General features: G+C 48.4%; 1 protein-coding gene across 1 annotated transcript in view; it reads left to right on the forward strand.

Moving 5' to 3' along the window:
* LOC133355253 (atrial natriuretic peptide receptor 1-like) overlaps positions 1–18,948 on the forward strand; it is a 78,433-nt gene that overhangs the window by 46,165 nt on the left and 13,320 nt on the right. The window contains exons 12-15 of the mRNA XM_061572637.1: positions 377–448; positions 2,998–3,157; positions 13,784–13,939; positions 14,869–15,037. Coding sequence (XP_061428621.1) covers positions 377–448; positions 2,998–3,157; positions 13,784–13,939; positions 14,869–15,037 — 557 coding nt within the window. The remainder of the gene's footprint in view (positions 1–376; positions 449–2,997; positions 3,158–13,783; positions 13,940–14,868; positions 15,038–18,948) is intronic.

Consider the following 18,948-nt stretch of genomic DNA (forward strand, 5'->3'; position numbering starts at 1 on the left):
CGTCGCATAATGATGGGATGAAATTGCACAGCCTGCATCAGTATATAATTTGTCCACGATGGGAGCTCTTAACAATATAATTGCTTCCTCATGGTGGTGGTGGTGGCTTAACGCAGACTGGCTTGGATTTGGCAGTAAATATGATCATAATTAATAAAGCATTGTGCATGAATCCCAATTATATATACATGCAAGTAGAAAATTCCATTGTCAATTCGGAATGCATTTTAAGCTTCTTGTAAATTATAAAAAGAAATATTTAGGAAAATTAAAGCATGTACCTGGTTTTTCTTTATTTATATATATATTTTTTTAAACTCGTGAGCTCATAATGCATTTTAACCTTTATGTATTTTTTTACCAACTATTTTTTCAGGATATTTTGGAAAACGAAAGCATAAACCTGGATTGGATGTTTCGTTTCTCACTCATCAACGACATCGTCAAGGTGAATACCACTGTCAGGGGCACATTATTGAGTGCTTAAGGTCCACCGGCCCTCAGTAAAATGGATTTAAATTTAATGGCAGCTTCCGACTTTTGTCTGCGACGGGCGCAGCAGTGGATCGATTGGGAGAGATACGTGTGGAATTCCTAAACTCCAGCAAACAATTTTTTATTCTACCAAGTAAGGCCCAATGAGCTATAAAGATAGCTCTTTTTCAGAAGCGACCTGGCCACAAATGATCGCTCAACGAAGTGGCTCATAGTGTGGAAATGTATAGTAGACAAATACTTTAAAGACATGTTGTTTCTAAATGTGGAGGGAAAATCCGGAGGGGACCTGGAAAAAATCCATGTGACCACGGGGAGAGAGACACACAAACTCCAAATATACAGCAGGCATCAGGGTTGGGATCGAGCCCACGACCTCCTGGATACCAGGCGAGGTCGTTAACATCTTACAACCGTGATGATGATGAGAAAGAGACACACAAACTCCAAATATACAGCAGGCATCAGGGTTGGGATCGAGCCCACGACCTCCTGGATACCAGGCGAGGTAGTTAACATCTTACAACCGTGATGATGATGAGAAAGAGACACACAAACTCCAAATATACAGCAGGCATCAGGGTTGGGATCGAGCCCACGACCTCCTGGATACCAGGCGAGGTAGTTAACATCTTACAACCGTGATGATGATGAGAAAGAGACACACAAACTCCAAATATACAGCAGGCATCAGGGTTGGGATCGAGCCCACGACCTCCTGGATACCAGGCGAGGTAGTTAACATCTTACAACCGTGGTGTCCCCTTACACAAGGAGCCAGGGAGAGGGACGCGTGGATTGGAGGACACGCGCAGGTTAATGACATCATTCAGACCTTTTTCGATTTAAAGCTTTCGTGACTGCAGGGGTTCATATTCTTGGTTCCTTCGGTAAAGTCACGTGACTTTTTCTTCTTCTTGGTTCTTTCGGTAAAGTCACGTAGAAGGGAAGTAATAAAATAATAAAAATAAAACATAACAAAACAACTCTCACGACGTTTCGGCCACAACGCCAGCAGCCGTCCTCAGGTGAAACCAGGTCTGTCGAGGCGACAGCGTCTGAATGAAACAGCACACGTGCTTGGAGCATATATATAAGCTGGGTTGGAAGGGGGGGTGGGAAAGGGCGCCTTGACAAAATAATTTGCATATGAAGAGGAATTTAGCATATTTATGGGAAATGCAGGTATGTGATTAGTACTATTTATGTCCGTGCATTATGCAGGTTAGCAGCATCCAAGGGAGGGGATATGGGAAATGCAGGTATGTGATTAGTACTACTTATGCCCGTGCATTATGCAAGATTAGCAGCATCCAACTTTACCGAAAGAACCAAGAATATCATTCAGACCGTTAAGGAAAGTGAGTGGGGCTTGGGCGATGCGTGTTGTGGGCTAGAAGGGGACGACGGCTGACGGTCAAGAATAATAGCGGAGGGGCAGCCAAGGGACAGGGATAGAACGAGCCACGAGAGGACATGCTCCGAGGAGATGGAGCCTTGCAATCGGTTCTCATGTCGGGCAGGTCCTGGGTGGTTTGTTGCATCATGAGATCACGAGAGGTCATGGCCGGCTTGGGGGAGGCCTTCATCCCGCAGTGTATTGATCATGGCTGACAATGATGATATCGATCAGTAAAAATTAAATGACGAAACATTTAACAGAATCAGAATTTGTATTTATTTTAGAGAGGTGGAGGTAAAACGATGTAATAAATTAATATTCATAATTTCAACCCTTTATCAACCAATATTTTCAGCCTTTCCATGCTGTGTCGGTGGTTGGGGGTTGTTTGGCCATACTTCACCATGTTGGTCATTGTCGGTTTGGTGAAGTGGGGCAGCCCAGGGTTGCCTGAGATTTCACTCGTTGCTAACGACCGGCCATGGCTGGGAATCTGTCTCAGGTCGCTGGGCTCAGAAAGAATGTACCATATTTCGATTTAAAGCTTTCGTGACTGCAGGGATTCATCTTCTTGGTTTTTTTGGTAAAGTCACGTAGAAGAATTATCTTATTATGTTTTATTTTAATTATTTTATTACTTCCCTTCTACGTGACTTTACCGAAAGAACCAAGAAAATGTACCATATGTTGAACTTCTGTTGCACCATACGTAGCCAACCGTGCTCATCGGAGGTGCAGAAATGTTCATCGCGTGACAGTAAGACAGTGATGCTTTAAATTCTCACAGCTAGACTTTAGCCAAAGTTAAGTGGAAATGCAAATGTAACATTATTTTGTGTAGCCAGTCACTGGCAACTGGGCCAAAAACTTCAAATCGCTCGCTGCTGTAGATGACCCTGGTTTCATCATCAGGATCCCTGTGGTGCCAGCTCAGCTGTCTGTCTCCTGAGCCATTGGGAAGCTCTTTGGCCTGGACGTTACAAAACCATGGACGAGTTTTGGAGAGAGCAGTGGTGTAGCAGCTAGCGCGCTTGCAAGCGTCGCTACAAGTCGTGTCTCCAAGCACGGTGTGTGTTGTGTCTTTCTTCCCATCCCGGCAGGGCATGGCCTACCTCCACGCCAGCGTCATCGGTTCGCACGGCGCGCTCAAGTCATCCAACTGCGTGGTGGACAGTCGCTTTGTCCTCAAGATCACCGACTATGGCCTGGCCACCCTCCGCTCTGACCCAGAGGCGGCGGAGGGCACCATGCTCTTCGCAAGTAAGTGGTGGTAATCACAGGTGGGAGGATGGTGTGTGGCTCTGGCTGACGGTGGCTAAGCCTCCTCAAACCTCACACTCAGGCTTTATTACTTCAGCTGATGAGGCCCCAATGAGCTCAGTAGCTCTGTTGCAAGGACAACTACAAACGAGGACGGTCAGCAGTGGTGGCAGTTACAGGCCACTGCAGTTGCACAGAGTTGCATAGAGAGCCATAGAGTAACACAGAGATCCATAGGGTTGCATATAGATCCACAGAGTTACATAGAGAGCCATAGTTCACAGCCCAAGACTGCAGTGGTTAGTTACAGGACACTGCAGTTACACAGAGTTGCATGAGATCCATCGGGTACATAGAGACCAATATAGAGCTACATATAAACCAACTAGCTGTACTACCCGGCATCGCCCGGGACTTGGATTCACCACACCCGGCCGCCTTTGTCTCCCCAGTGGCAATGTTCACACACCACAGCAGTTACTCGTTTGAGGCTGAGTCGACCTAGGGGAGGCCCAGGACCGGTTCAAATAATCGTCACCGGTGGTGGCCGTGAGCGGGAATCGAACTCGGGTCGCCGGGTTCGTAGCGCAGCGCGCTAACCACTACACTACAATGCATTACGCTTCCACATGCGCGGGTCACGTGACAGATGTTACGTCACAGCTCACTTGCCGTGCAAAAAACATATGCATTATTGATCTCCCCCCCAAAAAAGTGTATTTTTCTCATTTTTGCATGGTGTACAGTCTGGAAAGTACCCACATGGCAAATTTGCAGTTTGTTGCATGTCGGGTTGTAAGCTAAACATTTTGAACAGACACACATATTCACAACTTTGCCTTTTATATATATGGAGATAGACCACAGCCCAGGACCGTCGGCAGTGTCGGCAGTTACAGCCGCTGATTCAGCTGTGCTTGGCAGCGAACAGACCCCCAACGTTGAGTCAAGAAGCTCACAGTGCCGGCCAAAATGTCTCAAAGTCGGTGTGGCAAATGATCGAGATCCAGGTACTGAGAATGAGAATTCTGATACCAGTGGCCCACCACCACCACCTCCACAGTGTTGGCGGCACGAATCTAACCGACATTCCAGAGAGTGCCAGGGGCTCGCTAGTGTGTCGCCTCCGATCATTTGGAAACACTTTTGTTACGTGCCGTTGAAGATTGCTCGAGTGTTGACATTGACATAAAAAAACTACTTTAAGTGCGTAAGGAAAACGTTGCCAATGTTTCGTCGACACGGTCCAAACTGCCATCCATTTATAATTTTGTTAATTTTATTAGACAACAGCCCGGAACAGAACGCGAGCAAGAATAAGGAAGGGGGGTACAGAATTTATGTGGGCAGAAGACCGATCACAGAGCTTACGGGTTGCGGGAAAGGGGGGATAATGGGCTCACTGCCCCACTTATGTCGGGTGCCTCGGTGGCGAGATAGTTAACTAAATAAATATTTAACTATCTCGAAATAAATATTTCAACGTAGTTAACTATCTCGCCACCGAGGCACCCTTGATGCCTGTATATTTGTTAAGGCACTGTATACATTATTTTAAGATAATATATGTGGAGTTTGCATATTCTTCCCATGGTCGCATGGATTTTTCTCCAGGTCCTCTGGTTTTACCCTCCAAATTTAGGGTCATGCATTTAGAGTTTGGCTGCTATCAATTTCCACTTGATAAGCCACTTCATTGAGCTATTATTTGTGGCCAGGTCGCTTCTGAAAAATAGTTATATAGCTCAGTGAGCCTTACCTGGGTAAATAAAAAAGAAAGTTTATTTTAGTTTTATGTAGGGACTTTTTTTTACAGGGAAGGCCCAATAATGATTCTTTAATAACGGACGATACCTTTATGGAAAAGCCATTATATTTTCAAGTGCCTGATGCATACAGGAGTGTTTTATGGTTGACGTGCGAGAGCATTATCGCTGAGCTGCAGCAGCACCGCCCGCCCTACCCGGCGGCCGTGAGCGAAATATTTGTGGTTAATGGATACGCGACTGTAAATCGCGATGTGCTTTTCCACCGTAAAATAATAAAACATAAATCTTCTATTATTGCCTAACTCGAGACAGGCACGACAACGCTGAAATATTTATTTTCGTAAGTTTATAATGTTTGACTACCACTTGTTTGCTTAAATAATAATGCACAAATGGGAGTGGGGAATTTTTCTTTTTTAATTGTCCTTAAAACTGTGCCTCCCAGCCTGGTTCAAATGATGTATTTCAGACTTGTAAGCAATCCTGGACACCGCAGAGGTGTTTCGGCCTACAGCATCAGGCCTATGTGTCCAGAAAAATAATATCAATTGGCATCCTAATGCCATTAAACCTGTAGGAAACAACGAGTCAAGTGCAGGGGAACAGCTCATTACACACAAAGTGTTAACCAGAAATTAACCATAATACCTTTCTAGTCTCTTAAAGGAACATACACCATCACGCAAATTCCGGCCATCCTCACAGCAGCTTTTGGTGAACCATCAAACAAATATGGTCACCGCATCGCACGCTTTCAGATGTACTTCTGCGGCATTCTGGAATGCTCTTCCTGCCGATATTAGGAAGCCACTGGAGCTTTGCGCTTTCAAATCTAAATTGAAAACTAATTTCTTTGGAAATGCTTTTTGTGTTTAGTTTACTGTCCTTCCCCCTCACCTCCAATTAGCACGGTTGGCTACATACGGTGCAAAAGAAGTTCAACATACACCTGCACTCCCTCCGACCCCGCCATCCGCTGATTTTTCCCTCAAATTAGGCCTCTGGAACTCTCATTCCGTGTGCAATAAATCTGCCTCCACCTTGGATGCTTTTCTCTCCCTTAAATTCACCGCCCTCGCTATCACAGAAACCTGGATCGCCCCATTAAACACCACCACCCCTGCCGCCCTTTCATCCTCTGCCTCCTCCTTTCCCACACCCCTCGTTGGGTGGGCAAAGCTGGAGGCATATCCTTGCTCAATCCTCCATCCTGAACCCCTGCGCCTACACTCCCCTCTATCCTGTCCTTCCCTCATTTTAACACCAATTATCCTCCTTCTACTCCCCCCACTCTATCACCTTCCTCATCATCTATTGTCCCCCCAGTCCCTCTATCCTTGACCACCTCGACTGTCTTCTTTCCACTGTCCTCCCTCTCCCACACCCTTTTATTCTTCAAGGTGATTTAAGTCTGGATCTTAGTCTTCTCTACATTGCCCCGACCCTCCTTCCCCTCACTAACTCCTTCGATCTCTATCTCCTTCCCTCGCCCCCTACTCACACCTCTGGCAGCACCCTCGACCTCATCTTTATATCAGATTGGTAGGCTTCCCCCATTGTATCCGTCCCCCACCCTCCATCGGACTACTTCCTCCTCTCTCTCACCATCACCTTACCCATTCCACCCCTTACCAGCCCCATCCTACCCCACCACTTTCTTTCCCACGATCTCTGCTCACTAGAGACTCCGCATCCCCAATCTCTCTGCCTTCCTTGCCCTCTTTTTCCTCCCTCCACCCAGATGCTGCCTCTGCCATCTTTCACTCCACCATCAACACATTAACACATTACTCCCTTTCCTCTCATCCCCTCCTACTCTTCTCTACCCTTAATAACCTCTGCACACTTCTCCCCAACTCCTCCCCGCCCTTTCCACTGGCATCTCTGCTACTGACTTTGCTCTTTTCTTCTCTCCAAAACGTATGCCATTCGCTCCTCTTTCTAAGCTTCCCCGTATCCCATCCAGACCCTTCCATCCTTAGCTGCGCACCAACACCCGACTCCGTCTGCCTTCACCAATATCCCCCCCGTGAGTCTAGCGGACCTCTCCGTTACCATCTCCAAAGTCCATCTCACCACCTCACCCGTTGACCCGATCCCTACTTCCCTTCTACCCGCTATCCTTCCCTACTTACTCCTGGCCATTCATGCTCATCCTTGGTCTCCTTCAATCACTTCTGCAGCGCTACTTCACCCGTCACAGCAGGTGTTCCCCAAGGTTCTATCCTGGGCTCCCTTCTCTTCTCTCTCTACATCTCCCCTCTCGAAACACTTATCTCCTCCTTTAACTTCTCCCACCACTTCTTCACCAACGACATCCAAACGTTCTTCTCTTTCTCCACTTTAACTCCGGACCTCTCTTCTCGCTTTTCAGCCTGCTTAACTGCCCTTCAGTCTTGGATGTCGCTTCACTTCCTTGCCATCAACCCCTCTAAAACCCAGGTTATATTTTTCCCCGCTGCTCTTTTTCCTTCACCCACCCACACCATCACCTTCACACCCTTCTCACTCACCCCTTTCCCCTATGCCCACAACCTTGGTATCCTCTTTGACTCCTCCCTTTCCCTCCCCTCTCACATCTCCGCCATCACCCGCACCTGTCGTTTCCACCTTGTCAGCATTCACAAAATATGCCCTCTCATCACTCAATCCACTGCCAAACTACTAATACACTCACTCATCTTCCCTCGGTTAGACTACTATAACTCTCTCCTACTCGGTCTCCCTGCATATGTGGAGTGGGTTCAATTGAGGCTTACTCTTGATCTTGGAGGCAACACGTTTATTAACTAAAACCACAGATTAACATTAAGAGTATAATGACTTAGGGTGGTGACCACCACGGCTGACTATCTACACACTGGACGGGATAATTACTAAGTCGGATCAGGACAGCGAACACGCTGCCTGTTCCACGTGCGCGAGACCGAGAACCCAGGCTCGAAGACGGAGGATTTCTTCCCAGAGATGAACCGCCGTGATCACTCTCGGGACTCGGCCTTTATCCACTCCGGTGTGGCCAGGCCCAGCCCTTGGCCACGCCCCTTTCCAGCTCCTTCTCGGAGACTCAGGGCCCACATCACGTGTCCCTCTCACCTCCTCTTTGGCCCTCGTTACCACCTCGTCCAGTCACGTGCCCTCACGGGTTCACCCAGACTGTTACGTCCTCTATTGAGCCCTTCCATGCCATATTCACTCTGGTGCTAGAGAGGGGCTCCACACATACAGTACCACTCTTCACTCGCGACTGTTGCTACAATAGAGTGACACCATTTATGACACTACATATGCATTAATTCCACTACAACAGATCAAAAATGCGTCTGCGCGTTTCATTTACAGCCTACCACACTGCTCCCACACCTCTGCCCTTCTTATAGAAATGCACTGGCTCCCCATCTACTACCGGTGTCTATTAAAGCTCCTTACACGAGTATTTAAATCTCTTCATTACCTCGCTTCCCTCGTCTCGTCTCGTGTCCCCTCCCGCCTGCTCCACTCTCAATTTCTCCTAATCCTAACCGTCCCCCCTCTCCTTGTGCACAATCCCGTTTCTGCTCCTTATTCCCACTTGCACCCTTGCACTGGAACGAACTTCCCCTCCACATTAAGCGAGAAGCACCCTCCTTGTCCAGTTTCGGCTCCTCCCTGAAAACCCACCGCTTTTCCCTGGTGCATCCTTCCCTCCATCCCTAGGCACCCCCGTAATTCCGGTACCCACTAACCGCCCTCCCTATACTCCATCCCTATTCACCATATCATTTTAGTTCCCCTAATTGTACCACTCATAACCCTTGTAAAGCGCCTTGGATAAAAGCGTTATATAAGTATAAGATAAGATAATAATCAACATATATTCACACAACTGGGTCTGTGGTGGTCACAATAGAAGCACGATAAGGGCCCTTCTCCGCCCCTTTATCCCCTTTTCTAATGGACTGAAAGGGACGTTGTATGGGTTCTATGGGTTGTATGGGTTGTACGGGTTGTATGGGTTTTATGGGTTGTATGGGTTGAGCGGGTAGTTTCCGGCTCATGCACTTCAAGCATTCCGCTACCCATTTCTGCACATCCACCAACATTCCCCACCAATAGTAGTTCTGTTTAAAGGTTAAGAGTATCTTTCGGTGACCCAGATGTACCAAGCGGTTAATGTGGATTTCGTGGAATAGTTGTTGATGCAGAGCTTCTGGTAGTACAAGACAACGCCTCTGAGACATCGAGAATCCGTGGCACACAATGAAGTGCAGCTCCAGTAACACCTCCCCTTGTGGTGTGTGTGTCTCTACCCGTTCTTGTAGCGCTCGAAAGGAGCTCTCAGCCAATTGTAGCGTGATCTATTCCATGCCAGGTGACAGTCTGTTGGAGCCATAGCATGACCGTCCCCTATAGACTGCACCAGCGCAACCACAGATGATGTCCTAGGGCGCTGCTGTCTGCAATGAGCCGCCCCTGAATCACATGAGCAGGATTCCAATGGTGGCAGTCGTGATAGTGCGTCAGCATTATTGTGTCACAAGCCTTTCCGGTGCACACTTTTGTATTTGAACTTCTGGAGTCGTTCCATCCAACAAGCGATCTGACCCGATGGATGGGCTATGCATAACGAATGTTGAAGTGCTGCATGGTCTATGCACACCGTGAACAGTCGTCCACAGAGATATGGCCTAAATTGCTGTACAAAGTGGACAACCGCCAGTAGCTCCTTGTGGGTTATGCAATAGCGTTGCTCGGCCGGAGACAGCACGCGACTGCTGTAGGCTATGACCACCTCTACTCCATTCTGCAATTGTGACAAAACTCCCCTGATGCCTACATCACTCGCATCAGTGTCAAGAATGAACGGCAGAGAAAAATCAGGGTATGCTAGAGTCAGAGCCTTGGTCAACTGATCACGCAAGGTAGTGAAGGCCTTTTCTTTGGCCTCCCCCCAGTGAAACCTCTGGTTTTTGCCAGTCAGTGCATGCAGGGGCTTGGCAATGCTCGTAAATTGCAGCAGGAAGCGGCAGTAATATAACACAAAGCCAACAAACCTCCTGACCTCGGAACAGGGCCAGATCATGGTCCCGTGAGGTCTCTGGGCACATGTCTTTTGGAGCCCCCCCCGACCGCTTTCCTATATTCGTGTCTTTCTTGCCTTCCTCCTCGCAAAATCATCCACTAGATCATCAAAATCTAGCTGTCTGACAAGGTCTGACTCTATTGACATAAGTGACAATGAGCTGAGACGTGTATGGCACATGCTACTCTGCAGCTCATTTTTATTCTTTCTAGATTTGAAGCTTTCGTGACTGCAAGGATTCATATTCTTAGGTTTTTTCGGTAAAGTCACGTAGGTAAAAAATTAAAATTAATAAAAGTAAAATAAAAAATAAAAATAAAAATCACGACGTTTCGGAGGCAACACAAGCTTCCGTCTTCAGGTGGAACAGTCACAGCACGATAGCTGTATCAAGTGAGAGAAATTCCAAGAAAACCGCATCTTTATATATACTGGTTGAGGGTGGGAGGAGCCAAGGTAGGACCTGAATATTATTTTTGTGAAGTTCGGTGCGGCTGAAGCACGCTGTTGGGAATGAGCCTTTGTTGTGTAAACTAGGTGCGGATGATGTAAAGGTGCATGTAAAAGGGACTGAGCCTTTTTGTTATGTAGAGATGATGCGGCTGAAATCGCTGCCAGGAAATTAGTCTTTGTTGTGTAGAATGGTTGACTGAGCCTATTATTATGTAGAGGTGGTGCGGTTGAAATCGCTGCCAAAAATGCTCCAAATATGTGTAGTTAAATCTTTTTTGCATGGTTGATAACATCTAAAAGGGAAAATGTCCGCTCACCCTGGCAGTTTGTCACTGACAAAGTAAGAAAAATCCGAAGTGACACGAAAACGTTGGGGAACACTGACTGCAGATTAAGTGCCTGCAACGTCTGAAGCAATTTAGTTGGGCAATTCTCACCCTCAGAGTCAGACATGAAATACTTTAATTGGATGAGTTCGTTAGAAAAGTTCATGTCCAGGTCTGATGGATATGCAGCGGAGAGTGCATTGACCTTTTCCACTATGACACCACTGTTAGACACCTGTTCTGACATAAACAGAACTCCAAAGAGACTGGTCAAGCGCTTGTAAGCGTCCAAGCGATGTTCAAGGCATGCCACTAGCTTATTAATGACCACATAAAATGTTTTTTTTTTACTTCTCCCTCCTCTCAAGTGTCACACCTGGCTCTGAGCTCTAATCTGCAAATGTTTAGCGTTTCCTCTTTCGCTGAAGATCGTGCTTATATGAGTGAGAGACACCTGTCACATAACGCCAGTCTGACATCTGTCTTCCGAAAGACTTTCCCCCCATCTGTGTGTGGATGAAGAGCAAAATGTGTAGTGACTGCAACATGTTAAAAAACTCGTCAGCCTCTGGGCTACTGCTGTCTAAGGTGTTAACACCAACTATGTTAAGTGAATGTGCTGCACAAGGCACATACTCTATCAGAGGTTTTTTTTGTTTCAGGTGGGCCTGTAGCCCATTGTATTCTGCTGACATGTTGCTTGCATTGTCATATGACTGACCTCCATAGTTTGAGAGGTCCAACCCAAGGCCCTCCACCATCAAAGTCACACAGTCTGCTAAACTTTTACCAGTGTGGCTCTCAATTGGCTCAAAGCCCATGAATCGCTCCACCACATTCCCGCTGATGTTAACAAACCAGAATATGAACGTCAATTGGTCCACATGTGACAGGTCTGGGGTGGAGTCAACACTTATTGAAAAATATTTGGTATCCAGAATCTCTAGATTTGAAACGTTCATGACTGCAAGGATTCATACTCTTAGTTCTTTCGGTAAAGTAACGTAGGTAAAAAATGAAATTAAAATTAATAAAAATAAAACAATAAAATCACGACGTTTCGGAGGCAATACAAGTCTCCGTCATCAGGTGGGACCGTCACAGCCAGATTTGCTGCATCAAGTGAGGCAGGGATTCCACCGGAGTAACCAGAATAGGGGAATCTGGCCATGTTGTAACAAAGGGATTTCGATGTCGAAGAGGGACCAGCATCTGTGCTGCCGGCAGAATAGTGACAGACTTTCTGACCAGAGCCTGCACAGAGAGCACCCCAGGTTGGGTATCCACCCCCGCGACCTCGGTCCTTCTTGCCTCTGGAATTGTTGAGAAGATGGTCAAGGCGTCGTCATCGAGGACTGTGGGTAGGGCTTTCAGCGCCTCTTCCTCTGACCACTCCAGGTTCTTGTAGGACACTTAAAATCGCCATACAAAAGCGCCCCAGTCGCCTCTCACCACCATCAACTCCTTCATGGGACCCAGCTTGTGGTTCCAGGCCCTCCTTCCATGGTCTCCACGTTCGTCACTTGGAGATGGCTGTCTCCTGCTTGCCTCTCTTCGTTCTTGTCTGCCCGTCCTCTGTGACTGTCGAGGTGACTTTCTCTCTTCTTCCACAGGTATATTCACCTGTTGTCACTCACTCTCCCCGAGGAAGAGAGAGCAATTTTCCAGTTCTCTCTCCAATCGAGGATTCTCCCTGGGTAGCGCGGTAGCCTCTGTGGCTGGGCCTGTGATGGTGGACACCATCCCTGTTGCAAGCACTGTCTGATGATGTGGTTTTTTTTGACGATCCTGGAGGTGGTTCTTGCTGTGGTATCTCCTGTCTGACCGGCCAAGCAAGGTAGTCCCCTTGCTTGACCGGTTCCCTCCGACATTTGTTGTAGTAGCAGGAATACGGCATCTGTGAGACGATCCATTCGCTCTTCCATCCGTCTCCATCCCCTGGTCGTCTGTGGCCCTTCTGTATCCAGCATCTCTCTCTTCAGCTTGCTGCCCCAGCTCTGCCCCTTCATGGAATGTGGCCACTAACAGGCTTCTTAATGGTCGGTCTTCTGGGCCATTTCGGCCCGGGGCGCTTGGGGTGGTCGCTGCCCCATCCTCGTCTTCTCCTGGAGTCTCAGTGGGGTTCCTTTTGCGACCAGCGTGAGACATCTTGTCGTCGATCCCACCACTGCCACCACTGTAATAACTCCAACACGTTGGTTGTAGAAAAGGTGCGAGAAGATTTGATTATCTTCTGCAACTTGCGTTCATGTCAACTTCCACCATCAAAAGCCCCGAGCCTTCCCCCATTCTCTTCTCCTCTCTCTTTCCTGCTCTCTCCCGTTTCTGTCCATCCAATCAATTCTGTCCTCCAGTCCCTCGTCATACCTCTTTTCATCTCCCAGTTTCTGCGTGCACCTTCCGACCTCTCACCTTCCGAGTCGGAAGGTACGTCTGACGTCATTCATCTTCCTCCACCAACGGCAAGTGAGTTTATTCGTAGGTGCGCTCTTTCAGCCAATAGGGAGCCATGTCGTTCGTCGGCTCCACGGTCCAGATAATGCTCACGCATGTGTCTGACTGCCTCTCCGTTTGTGCAGGTAAGTACTCTATAGTTACCTGCACAAATGGAGTACGCTGCTATATTTCTTCCTGCCTCAGCAGTCCGCCTGCTGTATTTTTTCACCTGGAGACGATTGCTTGTGTTGCAATCGAAACGTCATGATTTAAATTGTTTTTATATCTACGAGACGTTACCGAAAGACCCTAAGAGTAAGTACTCTATACTTTTGTTATCCTACCCCCCGATCCTTCCTTCCCCCAATTTATCGCCCCTTCCTTAAACCCAGGAGCAACGAGCCCTGGGAGTTTTGTCCACGGAGTTTTTGTGCCCCCTCTGCGCATGGTTAAAGTTCATGCTTTGTACTGGGCTCCTCTTGAGTAAAAAAAATCGCCACGATAAGCGGGCAACTGATGACGGACAGTGTGCGACTGACCCGAGTGAATCCGTGACCGCTGTCGTTTGTTGTTGCTACAGAGGTCCTGTGGACTGCCCCTGAGCTGCTAAGGATGGAAGTGGTCCCTCCCCAGGGCTCCCAGAAGGGTGACGTCTACAGCTTCGGGATCATCCTGCAGGAGGTCGCGTTCCGCTGCGGCCCCTTCTACATCGAAAACATGGACCTAAGTCCCAAAGGCACCGCTTGCACCTTGCGCCGGGCACTCGATCGTTTCCCCACTCAGTCTCTTCAGGGTCACTGCCGGTAGGCCGGCGTAGATGGGACGTGACTTGTCGTCGCTACAGTCACAGCAAGAGGTATGGTGGATGTGGTGTGCTGGGTATGCGGAAACAGTTTGCACATCCCCGACCAAGCATCTAGATATGAGGATGTCTTTAATAGATTTATCGCGATCTTATTTAATGTGTGTTGAAGTGGCCATTTATAATTGATTTAGAGCAGCCAGCAGAGAAAGCAGATATCACAGAAGCATGTCTGAGATGCCTTTAAGTGAATATTTTTTGCAATAGGTATATTAGTTGAAAGGTATACTAGTTGGAAGGTTCTTCTCTCCAATAGCGACCCCTAAACATTCGATTATGCTCAAATGTCAAGGTTATGCATAATTCAACAACAAGAAACAACCACGATCATCAAACGTATATTGCACCATGTGGTTGGGGGGGAATTATTGAGGCAACGTACATTATGCATGTGCATTATGTGAGCCCTTTGAACTTGTCCTTCCTGTCTATTGTGTTTATTAAAATAGCCCTACCAACGGATATCACTATTGAAGTACGCTTCCCTTTGTAGGAATGCATTTAAATAACGTATTATTTGATGATTTGCTTCCACACAGCACTAAGGCGGTAACTATCCGAACGGTTAAAGTTATTTTGATTTCTTACTAGTTGGCTGTGTTGGGTGGTGGTGGGTTTTAACAACACATTTATATATTTACGCGATCTAACCCAAAACCTCGATTATGGATGATATTGGTCGCGAAATCCGACGTGTTAAATGGAATATACTTCTTCCGTGTGCCATGAGCCCTGACCCCAGACACCTTCCTGCCTACTCCCCTGCCTCCCTTCGTGCACTCTGTTGCGCGCGCCCACCACAGAGATCGTTCAGAAGGTGAAGAACGGGCAGCGGCCCCACTTCCGGCCGAGCACAGACACGAGCCGCCACGTGGAGGAGCTGGGCACGCTCATGCGGCGCTGCTGGGCCGAGGAGCCCTCCGAGAGGCCAGACTTTGGCTACGTCAAGATCCTGCTGAGGAAGTTTAACAAGTGCGTGCCCGAGTTTAGCGTCGCCACACTCTATGGGCAGTGCTGAGTCTATGGGTAGTGCTGAGTCTATGGGCAGTGTTGAGTCTATGGGCAGTGTTGAGTCTATGGGCAGTGCTGAGTCTATGGGCAGTGTTGAGTCTATGGGCAGTGCTGAGTCTATGGGCAGTACTTGAGTCTATGGGCAGTGTTGAGTCTATGGGCAGTGTTGAGTCTATGGGCAGTGTTGAGTCTATGGGCAGTGGAGTCTATGGGCAGTGTTGAGTCTATGGGCAGTGTTGAGTCTATGGGCAGTGTTGAGTCTATGGGCAGTGTTGAGTCTATGGGCAGTGTTGAGTCTATGGGCAGTGTTGAGTCTATGGGCAGTGTTGAGTCTATGGGCAGTGTTGAGTCTATGGGCAGTGTTGAGTCTATGGGCAGTGTTGAGTCTATGGGCAGTGTTGAGTCTATGGGCAGTGTTGAGTCTATGGGCAGTGTTGAGTCTATGGGCAGTGTTGAGTCTATGGGCAGTGTTGAGTCTATGGTGCAGTGTTGAGTCTATGGGCAGTGTGAGTCTATGGGCAGTGTGAGTCTATGGGCAGTGTTGAGTCTATGGGCAGTGTTGAGTCTATGGGCAGTGTTGAGTCTATGGGCAGTGTTGAGTCTATGGGCAGTGTTGAGTCTATGGGCAGTGTTGAGTCTATGGGCAGTGTTGAGTCTATGGGCAGTGTTGAGTCTATGGGCAGTGTGAGTCTATGGGCAGTGTTGAGTCTATGGGCAGTGTGAGTCTATGGGCAGTTGAGTCTATGGGCAGTGTTGAGTCTATGGGCAGTGTTGAGTCTATGGGCAGTGTTGAGTCTATGGGCAGTGTTGAGTCTATGGGCAGTGTTGAGTCTATGGGCAGTGTGAGTCTATGGGCAGCTGAGTCTATGGGCAGTGTTGAGTCTATGGGCAGTGTTGAGTCTATGGGCAGTGTTGAGTCTATGGGCAGTGTTGAGTCTATGGGCAGTGTTGAGTCTATGGGCAGTGTTGAGTCTATGGGCAGGTTGAGTCTATGGGCAGTGTTGAGTCTATGGGCAGTGTTGGTCTATGGGCAGTGTTGAGTCTATGGGCAGTGTTGAGTCTATGGGCAGTGTTGAGTCTATGGGCAGTGTTGAGTCTATGGGCAGTGTTGAGTCTATGGGCAGTGTTGAGTCTATGGGCAGTGTTGAGTCTATGGGCAGTGTTGAGTCTATGGGCAGTGTTGAGTCTATGGGCAGTGTTGAGTCTATGGGCAGTGTTGAGTATGGGCAGTGTGAGTCTATGGGCAGTGTGAGTCTATGGGCAGTGTTAGTCTATGGGCAGTGTTGAGTCTATGGGCAGTGTTGAGTCTATGGGCAGTGTGAGTCTATGGGCAGTGTTGAGTCTATGGGCAGTGTTGAGTCTATGGGCAGTGTGAGTCTATGGGCAGTGTTGAGTCTATGGGCAGTTGAGTCTATGGGCAGTTGAGTCTATGGGCAGTGTTGAGTCTATGGGCAGTGTTGAGTCTATGGGCAGTGTGAGTCTATGGGCAGTGTGAGTCTATGGGCAGTGTTGAGTCTATGGGCAGTGTTGAGTCTATGGGCAGTGTTGAGTCTATGGGCAGTGTGAGTCTATGGGCAGTGTTGAGTCTATGGGCAGTGTTGAGTCTATGGGCAGTGTTGAGTCTATGGGCAGTGTTGAGTCTATGGGCAGTGTGAGTCTATGGGCAGTGTTGAGTCTATGGGCAGTGTGAGTCTATGGGCAGTGTTGAGTCTATGGGCAGTGTTGAGTCTATGGGCAGTGTTGAGTCTATGGGCAGTGTTGAGTCTATGGGCAGTGTTGAGTCTATGGGCAGTGTTGAGTCTATGGGCAGTGTTGAGTCTATGGGCAGTGTTGAGTCTATGGGCAGTTGAGTCTATGGGCAGTGTTGAGTCTATGGGCAGTGTTGAGTCTATGGGCAGTGTTGAGTCTATGGGCAGTGTTGAGTCTATGGGCAGTGTTGAGTCTATGGGCAGTGTTGAGTCTATGGGCAGTGTTGAGTCTATGGGCAGTGTGAGTCTATGGGCAGTGTTGAGTCTATGGGCAGTGTTGAGTCTATGGGCAGTGTTGAGTCTATGGGCAGTGTTGAGTCTATGGGCAGTGTTGAGTCTATGGGCAGTGTTGAGTCTATGGGCAGTGTTGAGTCTATGGGCAGTGCTGAGTCTATGGGCAGTGGAGTCTATGGGCAGTGTTGAGTCTATGGGCAGTGTGAGTCTATGGGCAGTGTTGAGTCTATGGGCAGTGTTGTCTATGGGCAGTGCTGAGTCTATGGGCAGTGTTGAGTCTATGGGTAGTGTTGAGTCTATGGGCAGTGTTGAGTCTATGGGCAGTGTTGAGTCTATGGGCAGTGTTGGTCTATGGGCAGTGCTGAGTCTATGGGCAGTGTTGAGTCTATGGGCAGTGTTGAGTCTATGGGCAGTGTTGAGTCTATGGGCAGTGTTGAGTCTATGGGCAGTGTTGATTTTATGGTGCAGTGTTGAGTCTATGGGCAGTGTTGAGTCTATGGGCAGTGCTGAGTCTATGGGCAGTGTTGAGTCTATGGGCAGTGTTGAGTCTATGGGCAGTGTTGAGTCTATGGCAGTGTTGAGTCTATGGGCAGTGTTGAGTCTATGGGCAGTGTGAGTCTATGGGCAGTGTTGAGTCTATGGGCAGTGTTGGGTCTATGGGCAGTGTTGAGGTCTATGGGCAGTGTTGGGTCTATGGGCAGTGTTGAGTCTATGGGCAGTGTTGGGTCTATGGGCAGTGTTGGGTCTATGGGCAGTGTTGAGTCTATGGGCAGTGTTGAGTCTATGGGCAGTGCTTGAGTCTATGGGCAGTGTTGGAGTCTATGGGCAGTGTTGAGTCTATGGGCAGTGTTGAGTCTATGGGCAGTGTTGAGTCTATGGGCAGTGCTTGAGTCTATGGGCAGTTGCTGAGTCTATGGGCAGTGTTGAGTCTATGGGCAGTGTTGAGTCTATGGGCAGTGCTGAGTCTATGGGCAGTGTTGAGTCTATGGGCAGTGCTTGAGTCTATGGGCAGTGTTGAGTCTATGGCAGTGTTGAGTCTATGGGCAGTGCTTGAGTCTATGGGCAGGTTGAGTCTATGGGCAGTGTTGAGTCTATGGGCAGTGTTGAGTATATGGTGCAGTGTTGAGTCTATGGGCAGTGTCTGAGTCTATGGGCAGTGCTGAGTCTATGGGCAGTGTGAGTCTATGGACAGTGTTGAGTCTATGGGCAGTGTGAGTCTATGGGCAGTGTGGGTCTATGGGCAGTGGTTGAGTCTATGGGCAGTGTTGGGTCTATGGGCAAGTGGTTGAGTCTATGGGCAGTGTGGGGTCTATGGGCAGTGTTGAGTCTATGGGCCAGTGTGGGTCTATGGGCAGTGTTGAGTCTATGGGCAGTGTTGGGTCTATGGGCAGTGTTGAGTCTATGGGCAGTGTTGAGTCTATGGGCAGTGTTTTGGTCTATGGGCAGTGCTGAGTCTATGGGCAGTGTTGAGTCTATGGACAGTGTTGAGTCTATGGGCAGTGTTGAGTCTATGGGCAGTGTTTTGGTCTATGGGCAGTGTTGGGTCTATGGGCAGTGTTGAGTCTATGGGCAGTGTTGGGTCTATGGGCAGTGTTGAGTCTATGGGCAGTGTTGGGTCTATGGGCAGTGTTGAGTCTATGGGCAGTGTTGAGTCTATGGGCAGTGTTGAGTCTATGGGCAGTGCTGAGGTCTATGGGCAGTGCTGAGTCTATGCTGAGTCTATGGGCAGTGTTGAGTCTATGGGCAGTGCTGAGTCTATGGGCAGTGCTGAGTCTATGGGCAGTGTTAGTCTATGGGCAGTGTTGAGTCTATGGGGCAGTGTTAAGTCTATGGGCAGTGCTGAGTCTATGGGCAGTGTTGAGTCTATGGGTAGTGTTGAGTCTATGGGCA

Source organism: Lethenteron reissneri, chromosome 50 (genome assembly GCF_015708825.2).
Source record: "Lethenteron reissneri isolate LAM-NWPU_2019-01 chromosome 50, ASM1570882v1, whole genome shotgun sequence".
Taxonomy (NCBI): domain Eukaryota; kingdom Metazoa; phylum Chordata; class Hyperoartia; order Petromyzontiformes; family Petromyzontidae; genus Lethenteron; species Lethenteron reissneri.